At 37.6% G+C, this 19670-nt stretch overlaps 1 protein-coding gene across 2 annotated transcripts in view; it reads left to right on the plus strand.

Moving 5' to 3' along the window:
* LOC135227081 (uncharacterized) overlaps window positions 1-19670 on the plus strand; it is a 34846-nt gene that overhangs the window by 11024 nt on the left and 4152 nt on the right. For both annotated transcript variants that reach the window (XM_064266919.1, XM_064266920.1), the window contains exons 5-10: window positions 508-642; window positions 10811-10910; window positions 12793-12957; window positions 13070-13158; window positions 15338-15423; window positions 16231-16364. In XM_064266919.1, the coding sequence (XP_064122989.1) occupies window positions 508-642; window positions 10811-10910; window positions 12793-12957; window positions 13070-13158; window positions 15338-15423; window positions 16231-16364 (709 nt within the window). The remainder of the gene's footprint in view (window positions 1-507; window positions 643-10810; window positions 10911-12792; window positions 12958-13069; window positions 13159-15337; window positions 15424-16230; window positions 16365-19670) is intronic.

Genomic DNA, 19670 nt, shown 5'->3' on the forward strand with positions numbered 1-19670 from the left:
TTCTCTTGTACCATCCACAATAAGATTTAGCTCAACAGTCCTTCTTTACAGTCCTGCCATCACTGTCATAGACATCCTCTTTTCCTGCAAACCTTTTCCAGAGCTCACCTCTCCTGTCATATGGCCATCATAGGGGCAACTATTGTATCTCAACATATCTACCTTTCTTCACCATCCACATTAACATAATTTTTTCTTATTCCTGGCATCCATATCCTCACATTCATCGTCATCTCTCTTTAACAAGATTGTAACATTTTTACTATTATGTAGAATCATGCATTCCCAGCTCTTTCACTTGTTAAGTATCATCTACAACTATCTTTTTAATTCTTTCCCTGACTCTGTGATACTCATACCTTTATCACCTTTCTTTTCCCCTTCTCTTATCACTCTTAACTGCAAAAAATTAAAACATTGAGACATAATGCACCTATTTTGTTGTACAGATACTAATATATGTGATGGATTATGTAATAATTACTCATTATAGTCTTTATCTTTCAGTTTAACATCCACTTCAGAGGCAGTTAGTGATCAGCTTTCCCAAGCAGTCCATTCTGCAGCTGCCCTGAGAGCTCAGTTGGATTCCCAGCTGCTGGAGTCTCGTGAAGCTTTGAGAAGTGCATTCTCAGAGATAAGGTAATTCTCTCTCTCTCTCTCTCTCTCTCTCTCTCTCTCTCTCTCTCTCTCTCTCTCAAACCCAATCTCGTCTCTCTCCTGGATCAAATTCTCTCTTCTGCTCTCTGCTGGGACCAAGTCTGACTTACCATTAAACCAGGTAGTTTATTTTTTTTTTTTTTTACATTGTGTCCTTGCATTAACCAGAGTTATTATGAGCTTAGTTCAAATAGACCATTGAATAGTATTATATATGAAAGTTAATGCAGTTTATGGTTGGAAGTTCTGTCGATTAAAGGTTTAATTGTGTGGCCAAGTTTAGTCAGTCGGGTATTGTTCATATGGTCCAAGCTGTTTAAACCTATTGCACTATCAAGGTTGTATAATGGTTGGTATGTGAGCCATGTAATATCTTATCCTAGTCTGTGATGGGATAGGAATAGCAGTTAGGTGAATTCTGTGGCTGGTTTAGCAAGATGAATAGCAGTGTACCATGAAATTAATCCAGTAACCCTTGTCTTAGGGTGATGGTAAGACTAATTATTTAGATTAAACTCCACTGACTTTGTACTTGCAACTTTCCACAAGAGAAAGAGTTGCCCTTTGAATATACGTTCTCTCCCAAATTTATTTTGTAAATCATGTTATCAAAATGAAACAAATTGAGCAAGTGATAAGAAATTTAGCAAGGCATTTAGATAACATTTTTAACTGATTAAAAATTTGTCATTTTACTTGTTGGTCTAGGTATTTGTGAAGTACAGTGGTACCTCGTTTGTCGAACGTTTCATATGTCGAACTTTCCGTTTTTCGAACAAAATTTTCGAGACAATTTTGTATCGTTTGCCGAACAAATGCTCGTACTCGAACAGATTGTTTATCTAGTTTATACTTGTATTCGACGGCCTACTGGGTCTTAAAAGTTAAACTGTATTAATTTGTTTTTTCATTTACAATATATAGTTTAATGATAACAATATTCGACAAAATACATTAAAGTATAAAGCATTTAATATAAAATTTAGCTTTCAATATAACATTTAGGATAAAAGATGTATAAAATCGTACGTAACCGCGGTGACGTCACGCCCAGCTGACTTGAGACTGAACGAGGGAGCGTTGATATGTTGAGGAGAAGAGAGAGTTAAATTTAATATTACTGTATGTAATAAAAGCAATAACAATTCAAATAAAAAGTTAATTTCTCAATAAATTTAACGCCGAGTGAGACGGTCTAGCTGAACAATATTAACAAAATAGTAAAAGAAAGAACAAAGCTTTTCACAGTAAAATTTAGCACAAATGATTAACAAAATCATCCGTCATTGCGGTGATACACAGCTAACTTGATGTAGAGGGAGGTAACGTTTATATTTTTTAGGAATAATGAATGAATGATTTTAAGTTATCGTGCATCGTGGTATTGTTGAGGAGAGAAGAAGAGGCAGTAAAATCTTTACTATAATATGTACGTAAAAGCAGTACCAATTCACATAAAAATAAAATTTTATTTCACAATAAATTGAACGTAATGATAAAACATAAAAACAATCAAATGCAGTACAGAAAAAAGGGGGAAAAAAAAGTCTTAATTGAGCCAGTGCTCGGTGTGCCGAGTGGGTCTAGTTAATGCAGAGGTCTAGAGTATATAAGGTCTTGTCATGCGCAGCTTCAACTGTGACGTCACAATAACCGCAGTCAGGCCCCTTAACCTATAGCAATCCTGCCTTTACTTTCTTTTTTTATTTTTCTAAATACTACTATGTTAAGAAGAATAATCATAAGAGATCATTAGAACATTTTCGCCAAATAACATTGAAATTATAGAAAACCTACCTTTGCTTTCTTCTTTTTATCCGTTATTAGGAGGAAAATAATAGTCAGAATGAAAACTATACCTTAATATTTTAAATAATCATGAGCGAGTTCTAAAGAACATTCTAAACAATAATATAAATATATGTCTAAATTACACATTTAACATCTCCATAAAATCACATTTTGCACAAATATAGCTATGTCGCTAACTTTTTCAATATATGCACCGCTTTTCTGGAACTACTAATGTGTGTTCAAATTTCGAATTCTAAAAACTGTATGGCATGGAACAAAATATTTCGACTGCTGAAGTTATTTGGATGTAACTGCTAATTATATCCGCTAATTTAATTATCGCTCCTTTTAAGGCTGTTAAAACATTTTCCTCCCATGGTGAGAATCGAACATCCTATCCATACATTTCAAATGATCAAGAAACACCAGGTTTCATTAGTTTCCCTTCACTAAAGCTTATGGCACCAATCTTTGTGTCATCTTCCTTTGTTATTTTTGCTCCTAAATGTTCCAGTTGTGGAAACTTGCGAGCAATGAACCCGCCAATATATGGCATCTTCCTGTGTTTGTTCTTCAACTTCCTGGTCTTAAAAGTCATCACTTTGATCATCCCTATTAAATACTGGTAAGCAAAATAAAATTGCTGATATATTGGATTCTTCCTGAAGGGAATTTCCTTCGTCTTCGAATGATGCGTCTTGCTTGTCAGGGACGTGGGAAAATGAGGCGGATGTTACATGTTCACTGTTGCAGCTTTAAACGCTGCTCTTAGAGCTTACAAGTGAGCTGTCTTTTTCCTAAAAGGTGGCCTCTGAGACGATGTTTAAATGCAACTGGAGATGGGTGCTGATCGTACGCTCCCATTTGACTTTTGCAACCAAAAAAGTGCCCCAACCCAACCTGATTTAGTCTGTAATTTAGAGTATACGTCATGCCAAGTTTTTATTTTGCCATTTTCAGCAAGTTAGACAAAGGATAGAGTATTGTACTTTTCTTCACTTAAATTTCTCTAGCGGTTCTATTGATGTCTTGAAAGATTTTGTCTTGCATTTACAGGTTTAGTCACGCAAGCATTTCTTTATGATTTTCTATCGGTTGGCAGTCGAGAATAAAACAAATAAAACTATCTATCAACAAGCCGAATGAAATGGCTTGTAATTTTCCAGCCCTTCTCTTCAAATATCCTTGGTTGTCGAAGTGATCAAAAGATTTATAAATAGCTACTTTTGGACAGCAGTTGCGCGGCAAGTTTAACTTTCATTCGTTGCATATCTATAATAACATTGATATGTTTTTCAGAAAGTTTATATAAGCTGTCCCAAGATCACTTCATTCCTCTTTATTAACTCTAACTGGACCATTATGAGCGTATATACTACATACAGTTGCCTTAAAGTGTTCCTTTACCCCATCCCCTTATGTTTCATGAAAATGGTCTGGTAACACAGCAATGAGGCCTGTTTGTCTTTTAACGATGGATGTGAATGGTCGAGCTATTGGATGCCAAGGCTCATATTTTCTAATCACTACAGTAGACAATGTGTTAATGATATTAATGATATAAGAATAATAGTTTACATTACTAGTGAATTAAGTTAAATATATAGAAAAATCGTATAATAACAGAATAATAAAAATAGCAATGGTGAAAATCATATTCAGTGCTTACTAACCATAATCGTCAACCTTTGTTCCATTCAGGTGTGGCTGCTGCAGGCGTTTGCCGGGATCATACTTTTGTTCCTGGGAGATCATTATTTAGTGTCAATTTCATACCCTCACAATATTACTGTCTCTTTGTGGACGGCGACACAGCGATATTAGTGAGGGTGTGAAACAAGTTATTGAAGTCAAACTAACTGTTACAAATATCTCGTTCAATATTCAAAATTTCCCTCCACATGTGACCTAACAAAACATCAAGAAGAAATCATCAGTTGTATTTTCATTTTTATGAAAGTAAACTCCACGATGATCATTCGCAGAATAGTGAGGTTCATATGAGTTCATGATAACTATGGTGGTAGTTCCAGAATTCATCGGTTGTTAAAGACCCACTTGACAATGGAATTACAATGGAATTATCCTGTGTAATGTAATTAAGTACTTTGTAAGGTATTTCACTTTTAATACTGAATATAAGTTAGCAATTTGACCTTGCAACCAGATGCACCTTAAATGGGTAGATAGGTACATAGAAATAATAGCTGGATGAATTGCTTTTGCTTTCAGTATTCGTCAGGTTTTGATTTTATTTTACATTTAACTTGAATGGCTAAATTTCTCCCCTCATTTGAGCTGGTCCTTGGTCATAATCATTGCTAAAAAGTAAAACACCCAAGCTTTTTGTAATTATATAATTATGAGTTTTCTTTATTAAAGTCGGCTGGTTTCATAAAAGAATTTATAGCACCTATCTAAAAACTATGTAGTAATACACAATTGTCATGTTCAGTTTTTTCACAACCATAATTTCATATTAGCCTTTGTTAATAGGACTCGAGAAATACAGACTGATTGAAGCTATATGTCTTTTTTTTTTTTTTTTCAAATTTCCTTTTTGTAAAATTCCTTACATTGAAAAAAGAAACCCACAAGATTACTGAGTATAAATTGTTTACTTGTGAGTATTAATATAGTATTTTACTAAAACTTAAGTACTTTCAGGCTTTAATTGTGGCCCATTCTCAAGGAATATGGATAACCCCTTACTAGAGAGAAAAATTAAAGTCTACACGAATGTAGATAACTACTTACTGGAGGCACCATTGAAGTCTACAGAAATATGGATAGCTACTTACTGGAAGCCGCATTGAAGCCTCCATCAATGTAGATCACTACTTACTGGAGGCAGCATTGAAGACTCCAGGAATATAGATCACTACTTACTGAAGGCAGCATTGAAGTCTCGAGGGGTATGGATAACTACTTACTGGAGCCAGCGTTGAAGTCTCCAGGAACAGAGATAACTACTTACTGGACGCAGCATTGAAGTCTCCATCAATGTAGATCACTACTTACTGGAGGCAGCATTGAAGTCTCGAGGAACAGAGATAACTACTTACTAAGAGGCAGCATTGAAGTCTCCAGGAACACATAACTACTTAGTGGAGGCAGCATTGAAGTATCCAGGAACAGAGATAACTACTTACTAGAGGCAGCATTGAAGTCTCCAGGAACACAGATAACTACTTACTGGAGGCAGCATTGAAGTCTCCAGGTCACAGATAACTACTCAGTGGAGGCAGCATTGATGTCTCCAGGAACACAGATAACTACTTACTAGAGGCAGCATTGAAGTCTCCAGGTCACAGATAACTACTTATTAGAGACAGCATTGAAGTCTCAAGGAACAGAGATAACTACTTACTAGAGGCAGCATTGAAGTCTCCAGGTCACAGATAACTACTTAGTGGAGACAGCATTGAAGTCTCCTGGAACACAGATAACTACTTAGTGGAGGCAGCATTGAAGTCTCCAGGAACACATAACTACTTAGTGGAGGCAGCATTAGTCTCTCCAAGGATGTAGATAACTACTTACTGGATGCAGCATTGAAGTTTCCAGGTATATAGACAACTTCTTACTGGAGGCAGAATTGGAGTCTGCAGGAATATGGATAACTACTTACTGGAGGCAGCATTGGAGTCTCCAGGACACAGATAACTACTTAGTGGAGACAGCATTGAAGTCTCCGGGGATGTAGATAACTACTTACTGGAGGCAGCATTGGAGTCTCCAGGTCACAGATAACTACTTAGTAGAGACAGCATTGAAGTCTCCAGGGATATAGATAACTACTTACTGGATGCAGCATTGGAGTCTCCAGGGATATAGATATCCAATTACTGGATGCAGCATTGGAGTCTCCAGGGATATAGATAACCACTTACTGGATGCAGCATTGGAGTCTCCAGGGATATAGATAACTACTTACTGGAAGCAGCATTGAAGTCTCCAGGTCACAGATAACTACTTACTAGAGGCAGCATTGGAGGTTCCAGGTCACAGATAACTACTTAGTGAAGACAGCATTGGAGTCTACAGGGATATAGATAACTACTTACTGGTTGCAGCATTGGAGTCTCCATGGATATAGATAACTACTTACTGGAGGCAGCATTGGAGTCTCCAGGAGCAGAGATAACTACTTAGTGGAGGCAGCATTGAAGTCTCCAGGTCACAGATAACTACTTAGTGGAGGCAGCGATGGAGTCTGCAGGAACAAAGATAACTACTTACTGGAGGCAGCATTGAAGTCTCCAAGTCACAGATAACTACTTAGTGGAGACAGCATTGAAATCTCCAGGAACACAGATAACTACTTAGTGGAGGCAGCATTGAAGTCTCCAGGTCAAAGATAACTACTCAGTGGAGGCAGCATTGGAGTCTCCAGGAACAGAGATAACTACTTAGTGGAGGCAGCATTGAAGTCTCCAGGAACAGAGAAAACTACTTACTGGAGGCAGCATTGGAGTCTCCAGGAACAGAGAAAACTACTTAGTGGAGGCAGCATTGAAGTCTCCAGGAACACAGATAACTACTTACTGGAGGCAGCATTTAAGTCTCCAGGAACACAGATAACTACTTACTGGAGGCAGCATTTGAAGTCTCCAGGAACAAAGATAACTACTTTCACGTGGAGGCGCATTGGAAGTCTCCCAGGTCACAGATAACCTAACTTACTTAGTGGAGGCCAGCATTGGAAGTCTCCAGGGGACGAGAGAAAACCTCTTACTGGGCAGCATGGAGTCTCAAGCTGCAGACGAAAAACTTACTTAAGTGTAGGCAGGCCATTGGAAGTTCTCCAGGCAAAAGACAGATAACTACTTATCTGGAGGCCCCAGCCCCCCCCATTTAAGTCATTCCAGGACACAGATAACTACCTTACTTGGAAGGCGCATTGAAGTCTCCGCTCACCAGATACTTAGTACTAGGAGCCCAGCAGAATTGCTCCAGGTACACAGTAACTACCTTACAAAGGGAGGCACATCTGAGTCCCAGAAAGAGGATAACTACTGTACTGGAGGCTAGCATTGGAAGTCTCCAGGTCAGAGATCCCAACTACTTAGTTAGGACAAGCTGCAATTGATGTCTCCCAGGGTCCAGATAAACTACTTAGTTGGAAGGCGCAGCATTGAGCCTCCGGTCCACAGAAATAACTACTTAGTGGGACCCGGAATGAATGTTCCAGTCACTTGGATAAGGTACTTAGGAATGGCAGCATTGGAAGTCCCCAGAACAAGATACCACTTGGTGAGCAGCATCTGAGTCTCAGGCACAGATAAACTACTTACTAGACGGCCAGCCATTGAATTCCTTCCAGGAACAGAGGATAACTACTTGTAGTTGGAGGCAGCATTGGATGTCTCCAAGGAAACAGCGAGATAACTACTTAGTGATAGGCAGGCAGCTTGAACCCGTCTCCAGGTCACCAGTTCTTAACTACTTACTGTTGGAGGAAGCATTGAGTATCCAGGACAGAAGAAAGAAAAAATAAAATCTACTTAGTGGAGGCCAGCATTTTAAGTCCCCTCCAGGTCCACGAGATAACTACTTGGTGGAGGCAGCAATTGAAGTCTCCAGCGGGAGGTCAACAGATAACTACCTTGGTGGAAGGTCAGCATTTAAGTCTCCAGGTCACAGATAATCTACTTACTAAGGCAGGCAGCCATTGAAGTCTCCCAGGTCACAGATAACCTACTTAGTGGCGGCATGCAATTGAAGTCTCCAGGTCACAGAAAGAAAATAACCTTAAACCTTCTTAGTGGTAGGTCAGCATTGAAGTTCTCCAGGCCAGGTCACAGATAACTACTTACGTGGAAGGCAGCATTGGAGTCTCCAGGAACACAGAGATAACTACTTACTGAAGGCAGCATTGAAGTCTCCAGGTCACAGATAACTAGTCAGTGGAGCAGCATTGGAGTCTCCAGGAAACAGAGATAACTACTTAGTGGAGGCCGCATTGAAGTCGGGTCACCAGATAAAAAAACTACTTTCCTGGAGGCAGCATTGGACCCTCCCAGAACAGATAACTACTTGGTGGAGGCAGCATTAAAGTCTCCAGGTCACAGATAACTACTTACTGGAGGCAGCATTGGAGTCCCTCCAGGTCACAGATAACTACTTGGTGGAGGCAAGCATTGAAGTACTTGTGGGGATGCAGCATTAGTCGTCCCAGGTAACTACTTAGTGAGCAGCTTTGAAGTCTCCAGGGAAACACAGATTAAATATTATAGAGGCAGCATTTAAGTCTCCCAGGTCACAGATAACTACTTACTAGAGGCAGCATTTAAGTCTCCCAGGTCACAGATAAACTACTTAGTGGAGGCAAGCATTTAAGTCTCCAGGTACAGTTAACTCTTTAGTGGAGGCAGCATTGGAGTCTCCATGGCACAGATAACTACTTACTGGAGCAGCTTGAGTCTCCGAACAGATAACTTTACTACTTATTAGAGGCAGCATTGAAGTCTCCAGGTCACAGGAGACTTCAATGCTGCCTCCATTAATAGATCGTCTGGAGCTTCAATCGCCCCATTAAGTAGTCATCTACATCCCTTATAAACATATAATAGTTTGTAATGGATTTCATTGCTTCGAAAGGAAAATTAAGCTTGGTGAAATTCCAGTCAAATCAAATTTATCAGAAAATTAAATAAGTTAATCATTTGTAGAAACCTTTTGCCTACCACATCAAGGGCAACACTAAATTCTGTTAGAACTAAGTACTGCTGCTTTCTAATCATGAGGAGAATGAATGAGTTAGGTGCTATGACCAAACCAAGATATTAGAATATCAAGGGTTGACCATTAAACAAAGGCAAACAGAACTTATTAGACTGCAGTTCGAGAGCTTTGTAAAAGAGGGGAAAGAATGGTCATGTGACCTTTGAAATTTCAGGATTACTGATTTTTCCACACCACATCTCGTGAGGAGTGACCTGGGAGGTTGCATTGGAGGATCGGTTTAAACGGCTTCCTTGTGAAGTTATTTTATTTCTCTTTCCTTTTCTTGCATTCTTGACTTATTACTTAGTTGTTTGTAAAATCCTCATGTTTGTTTTAAAAGTCTGCCGTTTGCCAACAGTAAGTTGATGTATTGTGGTATAATTAATCTATTTCGTGCACTTAAGAATAAAGTGTAAACTCTCTCTCTCTCTCTCTCTCTCTCTCTCTCTCTCATATCCTCTCTCTCTCTTCTATCGCCTATCTCTCTCTCTCTCTCTGACACAATCGGACACACACACTATCAATTCCTTTAATATTATTATCTTTGTACCTAATATGAATAAACTGTATTTTGTTATCAACCCTTGCATACTGCAATCAATTCGGTTTGCTCAAGAGGGTTCCCGTCTCTCCTCCCTCCATTCCCCAACCGGCCGGCGCCATTTTTACCAAACAGTTTGTAAATCGTACAGGGAAAAAATAAAATTTAGAAAATTTTAATTCATATAACGTACTGTTTCATTACTTTACACACTTGATTTAACATTTGAACACATTAATAATAGAAAAAAATTGAAAAGGGGGACTTTTTGGGTTGGCTGGAACGAATTATCCAGATTCCCTTTATTTCTTATGGGGATATTTGTTTCATATTTCGAACAAATCGTACTTCGAACAGCCTTCTGGAACCGATTAAGTTCGAAATAAGAGGTACTACTGTATACTACTGTTCTTCCTTTTTCGAATGGTCTACATTGTTGACAATACAAAGTTAGAAATGTCATATAACTATAACGACTTGGGTATTTGTAGTTTTGTAACGCAATTACACTCTTAACCATACTCTTCAGCAGGGAAGGTTATACAGATACTATTGTTCCTGAAATGCCACACTGTTATTGGGTATTTGAGTAATTACCAAGAAATCACTTAACAAGATCTGGAAAGAAATTTGCCTTAAATTTGTATTACATACCGAGGAAATTTCCTCCCAAAGAATCCAGATATTCTTACCAAATTCATTACATGCATTTTGCAATAGAATGTTAGAATTCTAACAAATCATAAGATGACTGTACTTCATTAGATTTTGCCTTCGTAACACTTCCAATCATCAATTACACTGCATACCATTAAATAAATCCATTCTTCATTCCTTCAGTAATAAAATTACATATATTTATTCGGCATTTTATCATTCATTCTGCTGAGATTGTAAGATTTGTGTATCGATCAGAAGAGGGAGGATTAAAGGGATTTGTTTATTGCTATTCCCACTTTTAATATGCTGACATTTTTCCAATAGACCTAGCCTTAAAATTTTAATTTTTTCAGAAATTGTTTACATATACCAAAATAACAAGGTCACTTTACAGGTAATACCAAAAAATAATTTGTGTTTTTACAGGGAATCCACAACCGAACAGCGTAACCTGATTATGGATGTATTTGACAAAATAGGTAAACTACAGGCATTACTAATGGGAGAGTTTACATGGTTTTATTCTGTAAGTATATCATTTACATTTCCTTACATCATCACTATGGAAGGTCCTGTAGAAACCAGTCTCTCTCTCAACAAAACCACAGCATACGTGTATCCAAAATAACAAATTTGTCAGCTTGAAAGTCACCTTTTGGTGCTTTACTGAGAGATCTTGGCCGTAACAGGAGGCAAAATGTTCATAAATTTATGCATGTACTGGATGCCCTAAATCGTTCTCTGTTATTTTGAGATTCCTTGTATTCACGTGCACTTAACATGTCTGTTCGTGGAATTGAGCATGTTTAGATTTAAATTCCTCCATGGTGCAATTCCTTATTCCTGTATGGTTGCTGTGAATACTAGAAGAACACTGTACAGTGTGTATTTACTTTAAGATGGAGTAGATTTATTTGTGGTAGACTATGCCTAGCATTTCAAAGTGAGACTTATTGTACTGCTATCAGTGTTAGCAGTGCCAGTTTTGGTTCAGTGAGTGTGTGTCTTTACTCATTAGGATAGCTACAAGCCTAATTTTATCGTAGTTATGATAGTTACACTGTGTAACCACTTCAGGTTTTGTTCAGTTTGTTACAGCACTGTTCTTAAGTAAAAATATAGTTACTCTAATCTTGATAGGAAAGATGTTTTAACAGAAGCTTGTAAGGAGGGCCTGATGAGGCTGTGCAGCATGAAAGTCAAGTCTCAACTGAGTTGATAGATGTTTAAGGAATAGACCAACCAGGATAACAAAGAAAAAAAAAGTGCATAAATATTCCTGTCGTTTTCCTTAAGTCAAAAACATGTTGGAGGAAGACCGAGGATAAAGTGGTGAGATAAACTGGAATAGCAGGAATTGAGAGATTCTTGACATGACTGTTTACTGAGATGTCCACTATCATAAGAATACGTATAGGCTTCAAGGTGACACAAATTCCATTATTGGCACAAAGCCACAAATCTATACTACGTGTAAAAGACAGTGACAGGTATTCTACAATAGATGATGATAGCTTTAATAGTGACAGTTAAGATCATGCTTGATAATTGTTGCACATGGAGTTGTAGCAGCAGAGGATGGCAGTTGAACTAGTGGTGCAAGTGGAATTGCTCCAGGAGACACTCCTTACAGGAATAAATTTGGAGCCATACAATCTGTTAAAACATCAGTGATAAGTGGCATGGGGAGCGTGGTGTCTGCTGCCTAAGCTGCTGGATAATGGTAGTCTTACATTATTGTTTGTTCATATACAGAACAATCTGGTATAAACATAAGGATGAATCTTCTGGTGCAAACAGATGTGGCACTAGTGCCCCATCCAACCTCTGCCTATCCTTGCAGTCCTTTGACAGTGCAGGCAGTCCCTGGGTTAGGAGGGGGTTCCATTCTTGAGACGTGTCATAAGCCGGAACATTGTCAAAAATCCTAAGAAAACCTTACTTTTAATGCTTTGGGTGCATTGAAAACGTTATAAACTGCATTCTTATTGCATTTTTCATTAAAAAAAAACTTCAAATATTTATTATTTTGCAGTTTTTGTGTCATATTTCTTGTGCCAGATCAGCGTTGTAGGTGTCATAACCCTGGAACATGTGTCGTAACCCTGGAAATAATTTCCGATTAATATAATTGAAAAGAGCCTTGACCTCGGAACGTCATAAACCGAACCCGTCGTAACCTGTGGACTGCCTGATCTGATGAGCCCTGCTGAGATGTTATGAACGCCTATTATGAGCCAAAGGACAGTGGAGACCACTTGCCTGCCTTTCTGATGCTCTTTAGGAAATGCTTACTACGTAGTTGTGCATGTTTTTATTGTTTTTGTCATGTACGTATCTGAATTTTTTCTGCTCCATAGGCATAATTTTTAAATTATTTAAATGCCATGTATTTTTCTCTCACTCAGGTTATTTTTTATGCGAGTTGTATTTTTGTGATCCTTGTTGCAACATGCACTCCTCGTACAATATCAGCACGTTTGCCACTGCTGTTAGTACTGGCCGTGTCACTCATCACAGAACGAATTTTAACTTCATTCTTACTGACTGATCATCAGAGTGACAGTCTACAGGTAACTTCATTTTTAAAGTGAAAAGTTTATAGTTACAAAAAGTGTATACTACATTTTTTGTTTATTCATCACCCACATTTAGTATTCATTCTGAAATTTACTTTTTGCTCAGGAGGATGTGCATTTTGGTGTGTGGATGATTAGACAAGCTTTTATAATAATCTCTTGTTTCCTTTTTACAAGAGCAGCAGTGAAATTCAGGTGAGTATATCTTAAGTCAAGGTAAAAAATAGCTTAAAAGTATTGTGAATTAAAGTGGTGATGACAAAGTAGTGGTAGTCCTTTAATGCAAATGACAAGTATTTTTAAATAAATTTCTTTTTCTACAGTAACTTATTTGATCACAACTTGATGATCTATTTTTGTACAGTAAAAACTACTAGATTTTTAAGAAAATGTTTAATTTTCTTTGGATCAACATTTAAAGGTGATGACCATACTTGAATTTGTATACGGCAGTCCCCTATTTACGACAGGGTTCCGTTTTTGAGATGAGTCATAAGCCAAAAATCGGCGTAAGCCGAAAAATTGTCAAAAATCATAAATTCTAAGAAAACCTTACTCTTGAATGCTTTTCCTGATGATGCCTTGCTATCTTAAAATGTATGCTTTTAATAATATGCATATTAGTCTTTGGTGTATACTACTTAAGGTTTTCCAGTGATGACCAGTATACTTGAGCCAATTTTTTTTTTATTAGTAGGAACACTAAATTATGTAGGTCAGTTTTTGTTTTCTGTGCCTGGGGTGAAAAAAACTTGCTTAAGGAAAATTAAATGTCCAGTTAATGAACAAGGAATGCCACGAACCCAGCATGCTTCACAATTTTTGACTTGGGAAAATGACTGTTGGACTGGGAGCATCAGTGGTAGGTGAGGATGCTGTTACTTCCTTGGAGACCTGCTGGTTGCATGTTTTTGTGATTAAGTGGCAAGATGGGTTACCATCTCTGTAGTATGGTAAGTTGAAGATAGGATCATTGTTATTGTAATTTAACAAGATCACTAAATCCCATTTATAGTTTGCTTTGGGGTTTTGCATAGGATTTGTTCTTTGAGTACTCAAAACTAGAGCACGGTGAAGTTCAAGATGGACAGAAAAAGGCAACATGAAAAATAAAGAGTAAGTAATGCAACTTGAAAGCCAGAAAGATACTGCAGAGACTATTTAAAACCATGTAAAGTATGTTGCGGAGAGCATGCTGTAGGTGGTAAAAAGAGAACTAAATTTGATTGTGAAAGTATAGATAGGCTGTGCAACTATAATAATGCCATGATATTGAACAAGGGCTTCATAGAGATAACAGCAAAGTCAATAGAAACCTTTGTACACCCCTATCAGAACAAGCAAAATTGCTAAGAGGAAAGGCCACTTTCTAAGAAAAGGAAAGCACAATTTTGTACTAATTTCTGGATACTAGAAATCTCTTGGGAACAATGTAAGCACAAACAGCAGAAAGTCTTATCCTTAGTCCAAGATCAGTGTCCACTTTGCCAGATCCTTCATTAGATTGACAATTTCAGTGAAAGTGTGTCCATGGCATGTTGACTATTACTGCACCCATCACTATCCTAACCTTGTCTAGTCTTGGCTAACAGTTAGGACAGCTAGGTTCTACTCACATTGAACTAAAAACTACAGACCTATTCTTTGAGACTTCTTGCTATTGGCAGAAAAAACCAGATCGTGAATGACAGTCTCTCTGAGGTTGAGACATTGCTATACAGCTCTTTGGACTGATGAAGTTAGGAGGCACAAAAACATGATGAGGGAGAATAGGGATTACTCAAGGGATTAATCACCCATATCCTTCTAACAGTTGCTTTTGGTTAAACAAGTGTCATTATTTTATAAATTTGCAATTACTCAAAATGCAAGTCATGCCTAATCTGCTGGGGATTGTAAATTAGTCAGGATAGATTTAAATAATGAGATTGTTTAAGTATTGTTCCAACTGGATGGAAACCTATTCAAATATATTTTACTATGGAGGGAAATAGGGAAATTGCCAAACACCTAAATACTAGTGGTGCTTTCAAATACAGAAAGAGTAACAAACAAAAAGGAATATAAGCCTTGAGAAACTTGAGACAAATGTACGTTTACACATATTGCCTTGGAATAATAGGTGTTGACTTCACTTGATAGCAATTTGTAAGACTTGTATACCAATAGTAATTTCCTTGGTATCCTGAAAGATGACAGGGAGAACATCAGTCAGCTGTTTCCTTGGAGGGAACTTGTCTTTCATGTGCTGTAGAGCTCCATAAACCCTCTTTTCGGAGAGTTGAGGTAATTGCCATTTTGTTAAAATAAGATCATTTAACTGTCTTAATAATGTCAGATTAGGTTTAACCAGACAATTACTTTTCCTCTGCAGGGATCCCACTTTGGTAACTGCTGCCCGTTTGGAAGAGCTCACGAATGCTACCTCAGAAATAATGAAGCTCATACACTCTGCTCCAGGTAATGAATGAGATTGTTTTAGGATATAGAGCCAGCAAGAAAAAGCTCGTTTGTCTGTTTTTGTTTCGAAAGGAAACTAAGGCTTACAAAGGTGAAGAAGTGTAGCAATAATACCTGTTTGAGTGTTAATACTTCTTAATTTATTCACAACAAATTGGTTAGAGCCATGATGACAACTGAAAATTTGAAATACTTAGTAAACTCGGAGACTTAACCCAAAATTAAGAGATTTTAAGACTTGCCCCAAAATTAAAAGATTTTAAAAGTGGATTTTACCGTGATCCAAAAGATTAAAGAAAAGTTTAGGAAGAATGTAGAGATGATCAAACGCTGGTGCATTTAACAAGATGCTCTCGGTACATCTCACCAAGTGAGAAAGATGGATCATGGTAGATTTGGTCATATGAGAAAAATGTACTAACAAGAAGTTGAAGACTGTATTCTAATTTATTAGGGTATAGTATTCATGGGTCTGGAAAAGTTGGTGACATTGCAGCACTGTAATATGTAGACAAGAACACAGTGCAAATGGAGCTGTGCTACAATGTACAATGGATCACTGATAAAAGTATATACATATTGAATTGTGTGTGTGCATGTATAATGTAAACATAATGTTTGTAAGTTTTTTAGATTTCTCCTAAAACTTACTTTTTGTGAGGAGAGTGGTATAGTACGATACCAACAAATGATTTTGTAACTTTCTCTTTGTACATTTCTCAGATAATTTCCATTATCTTGTAACTTAGTACATATCATCTTAGCTAATTTTCATTAGCTTGTAACTCCTTATTTTTCATTTCCCAGAGAAAGGGCAAGAGATCTCATTTTCAACCATTGCTTCCTTGACCGAAATATTTGACAATAGCATTTCTTCAGATGACACTTATGAACCCACTGATGAATCCAGCATGGATGACTCCTCATTTCTTCAGAACTTGGTGAGTAAAACTACATATCCAGCCATTACAGAATTCAAGAATTTTAGGAGTACGTACAATCATAAATTTATGAAACCCAGAGATTTTAACATCAAAATGTTTTGTAGTTTTTATGATATAAACTAGGTCCCAAAACCTTGCCTTTTGTAGTTCTCAGTTACTCTGGTGAGAATTAGCAGTCATTTTTAAGAATGCATTGACTAAGTCTGAAAATAAAATTTAGGCCAAAGGCTAGTTGCTGGGACCTGAGCTCAGTCAGCATTGAAAATGAAACAATTGTTAGGAGAGGTTTGAGAGAAGAAGAAAAAAAAGAAAGAAAAAAAAGTCTAAAACAAAGGCACAGTAAAAGGAATGAAAGGTGTTGCAGCTAGGGACCAAAAGGACACCTAAGAACCTTAACTAGTGCCTACAGTGGTGCACTGGTGGTACTACCCCCTTATAGGAGTTATGCATTGACAACTAGCAGTCATTATTAAATATGCACTGCTAATTCACACACAATACACATAGCATTTTGCTCTCATTTCCTAGTCATAATTTTTAATAGTGCTTAAATTGAAAGAATTGTATGTGCCATATATCTCAATGTTAAATGAAAATTAGTTCGTTTTTGAGGTATAGGTGAGAGCCGCCTCTGCATTAGCTTCATTAAGTTGGACAGTGCTTTCCTCCCAACTGTTTTATTGTTGGGCACAGATGCAACCAGATTGTCTGCTTTGTCAATAATGTAGTGTTTTAAAGAAGTATTATCAATGAATGTTACTTTTACCAGAGACACTTAATTTTTCAACTTAATGAAGTTTCACTCTTACAGAGCAAACACAGCTAAATTTACTAAGAATTAATTTGTTTTATATAACTCTTGGATTATCCTTATAACTTCTTACTGTATAAATATCTGGGAAATGTTCCTTGAAGTATTTGTTTTATTCATACACATCAGGTCAGGTTAACCAAATTTGATTTCAAGAATGGGAATAGAGCAAAACTAAAATGGACTCTAAAAAATTTTTTTTTGCATTTAAAAATTTTTTTTTTTCTTTTACATTTTCATGAAGACTACAATATTTGCTTACCTTTGAAATAATGCACTAGAAGGTATCCTAATGGTAAGACCGAAGGTTTGTTTCGTTTATGAGCAAAATGCAGTTTATGGTAACTTACAGAATGGTGTTGTCATCACAACCTCACCAGTCATGTATTTGCCCAGCATTTGTGAAGTGTTTCTCAGGTACAACAGGCTTTTTTCTTCTATAAACAGAAGCAAGGTAGTCTTAAACTGCATGCACTACCACGACCTTCAGGTATACTTTTCCTCAAATTTTATGAACCTGCAGAGCTGGTAACTGCGCTTTTACTGTTCCCTAGCACGGCTTCGTACTTGGTTTCCCATATTTTTCCATTTATATTCATGTTGTATATTGCTCAGTAACTAAAGGACTAATTCTACTCTCTCGTGGTACTCTTCAGTCCCAGGGTTGTCTTCATGGATTGCCTGACTTGCAGGATGCAGTTAACTGTGCTTAGTGTCAGTTATCTTGATCGTTTATCTTCTTTTTCTGCTTTGATATTTTTTTTTAATTTTAACTTTGCGTTTACATATTAATTTCATTGCAATTTTCTAGCATTAATTGGATTTTGCTTTTTATTGGAATAGTGTAGCAATCTGCCACTCCCCATAATTGTTAGGTAAGGTAGCTCTGTGTATCCTTGTATTTTCCCACTGAAGTGATCCTTTTTAAGTTTTTTGTGTGATTATTTTATGTTGGAGCCTTTCTGAACCGTATTTTGTATTTTTCTTAGTGCAGCGGTTAGTGAGTGTTTTGTGTATTTTTTTGCTGTCTTTCACTGGGTTTTTAATTAAGGCCAGTCACAGCTTCATATATCCTCTCAACAGTCTAAAATCTCCTTTGTGGTGTATTTTTTGGCTGTGAGATAACCATTCCAAACCAGTGGTTTTGCTTCAAGACCAGGCAAGATTCTCCTGTCATGGCTCTAGGATATAATCATGGTTAGAGGAAGGGTTGCTTGAAACCAACCAATGCTGATCTTGCTAAAGCATTGGAGCGCCTGAGAGACCGTAGTTTCCCCATGGATGACCTGCCAAAGCTGAGCTTGGTTTTATTGCAACAGTTGTTGTGCCGTCACCTCCCATACCTTGTAAGTGCAGGACTAAGCAAAAACTCTCTGCAGCGGTTTCTATCAGCATGCCATGTATTTGCCTATTCCTTGAGGACAAGATGTAATTTTTTTCAATTTATCATAACCCAAAGGTTGTGACAAAAGGCAAGGAAGCATTTTGTGTTCTGGACCAACTGTAACTTTATGATGCCAGAAGCAGCCAGTTGTCTACATAATATATATCCCATGCTAGTGGGCCAAAGCTAACAGAACACCCGAGAGGACTGTTGCCAGTTGGAAATACGTTCTGATTGGCTGTAGACTGTTCCTTCTTGGACAAAACTAAAGTACCTCTTAAAGGACTGATGGATGGACATCTGAAAATAACCTATCCTTTAATTCACTAAAAGCATATTTAACCCTCATTCCTAAGTCTTGCACAAAACTGTTCTCCAACCCTCAGCTCACTTCTCACTAAGAAAGCAAATTCTAACAATGCTTGTGATTTGTCATCTACAGCTTCTAGCCCACTCTTTTTTCAGCATTGTTCTTGCCTATGTTGCTTTCGTTTTTAGCATTGTTCTCTGCTCATTTTGCTTGGAAGTGAGTGGCGAGTGGTCATTGAAAAGTACAGTGTGCTGCAGACTACCCCTCCTTGTTGTAGCAAGAAGAGGACCAGTCTGCCTTACCATACCCAACCCTTCATCCCCTTGCCTCTTCCTAAAGCCAGAACTGGAGGGAGGGATGCTATTGAAGGTTGGCTGATGTATCCTTTGATGCCTTAGAGGGATTAACGGACTACAAAGTGGATCAAAGTGTCCTGGTTATTGAAACATTCTTCCCCATTGCTGCCTGAACTCAACTCTTTGGAAAGCATAGAGGAACACTAGAATCATCTGTTCTGTTGGGCAAAGTAAGACTGCTGTCAGCCAGCACTTGTCAGAAGAACAATAACAAAAGGACTTTTCTTTTCAGGATGAAATTTGCCCACAGAATATACTTTGATTTTAGAGGAAAGGCTACTGTTGCTTGACACCAATAATATTACTCCACGACTTTGTCCTCTCATTTGCAAATGAGAGTTCATTGACTTAGTCAGGAGGCATGGTTGAACCTCGATGCTACCTATAGCAATGACTTTACGGATCCTGAATTCCTTAACAGGAAAGGGAAAAATTTGGAACT

This window comes from Macrobrachium nipponense, chromosome 15 (assembly GCF_015104395.2).
Source record: "Macrobrachium nipponense isolate FS-2020 chromosome 15, ASM1510439v2, whole genome shotgun sequence".
In the NCBI taxonomy this organism is placed as follows: domain Eukaryota; kingdom Metazoa; phylum Arthropoda; class Malacostraca; order Decapoda; family Palaemonidae; genus Macrobrachium; species Macrobrachium nipponense.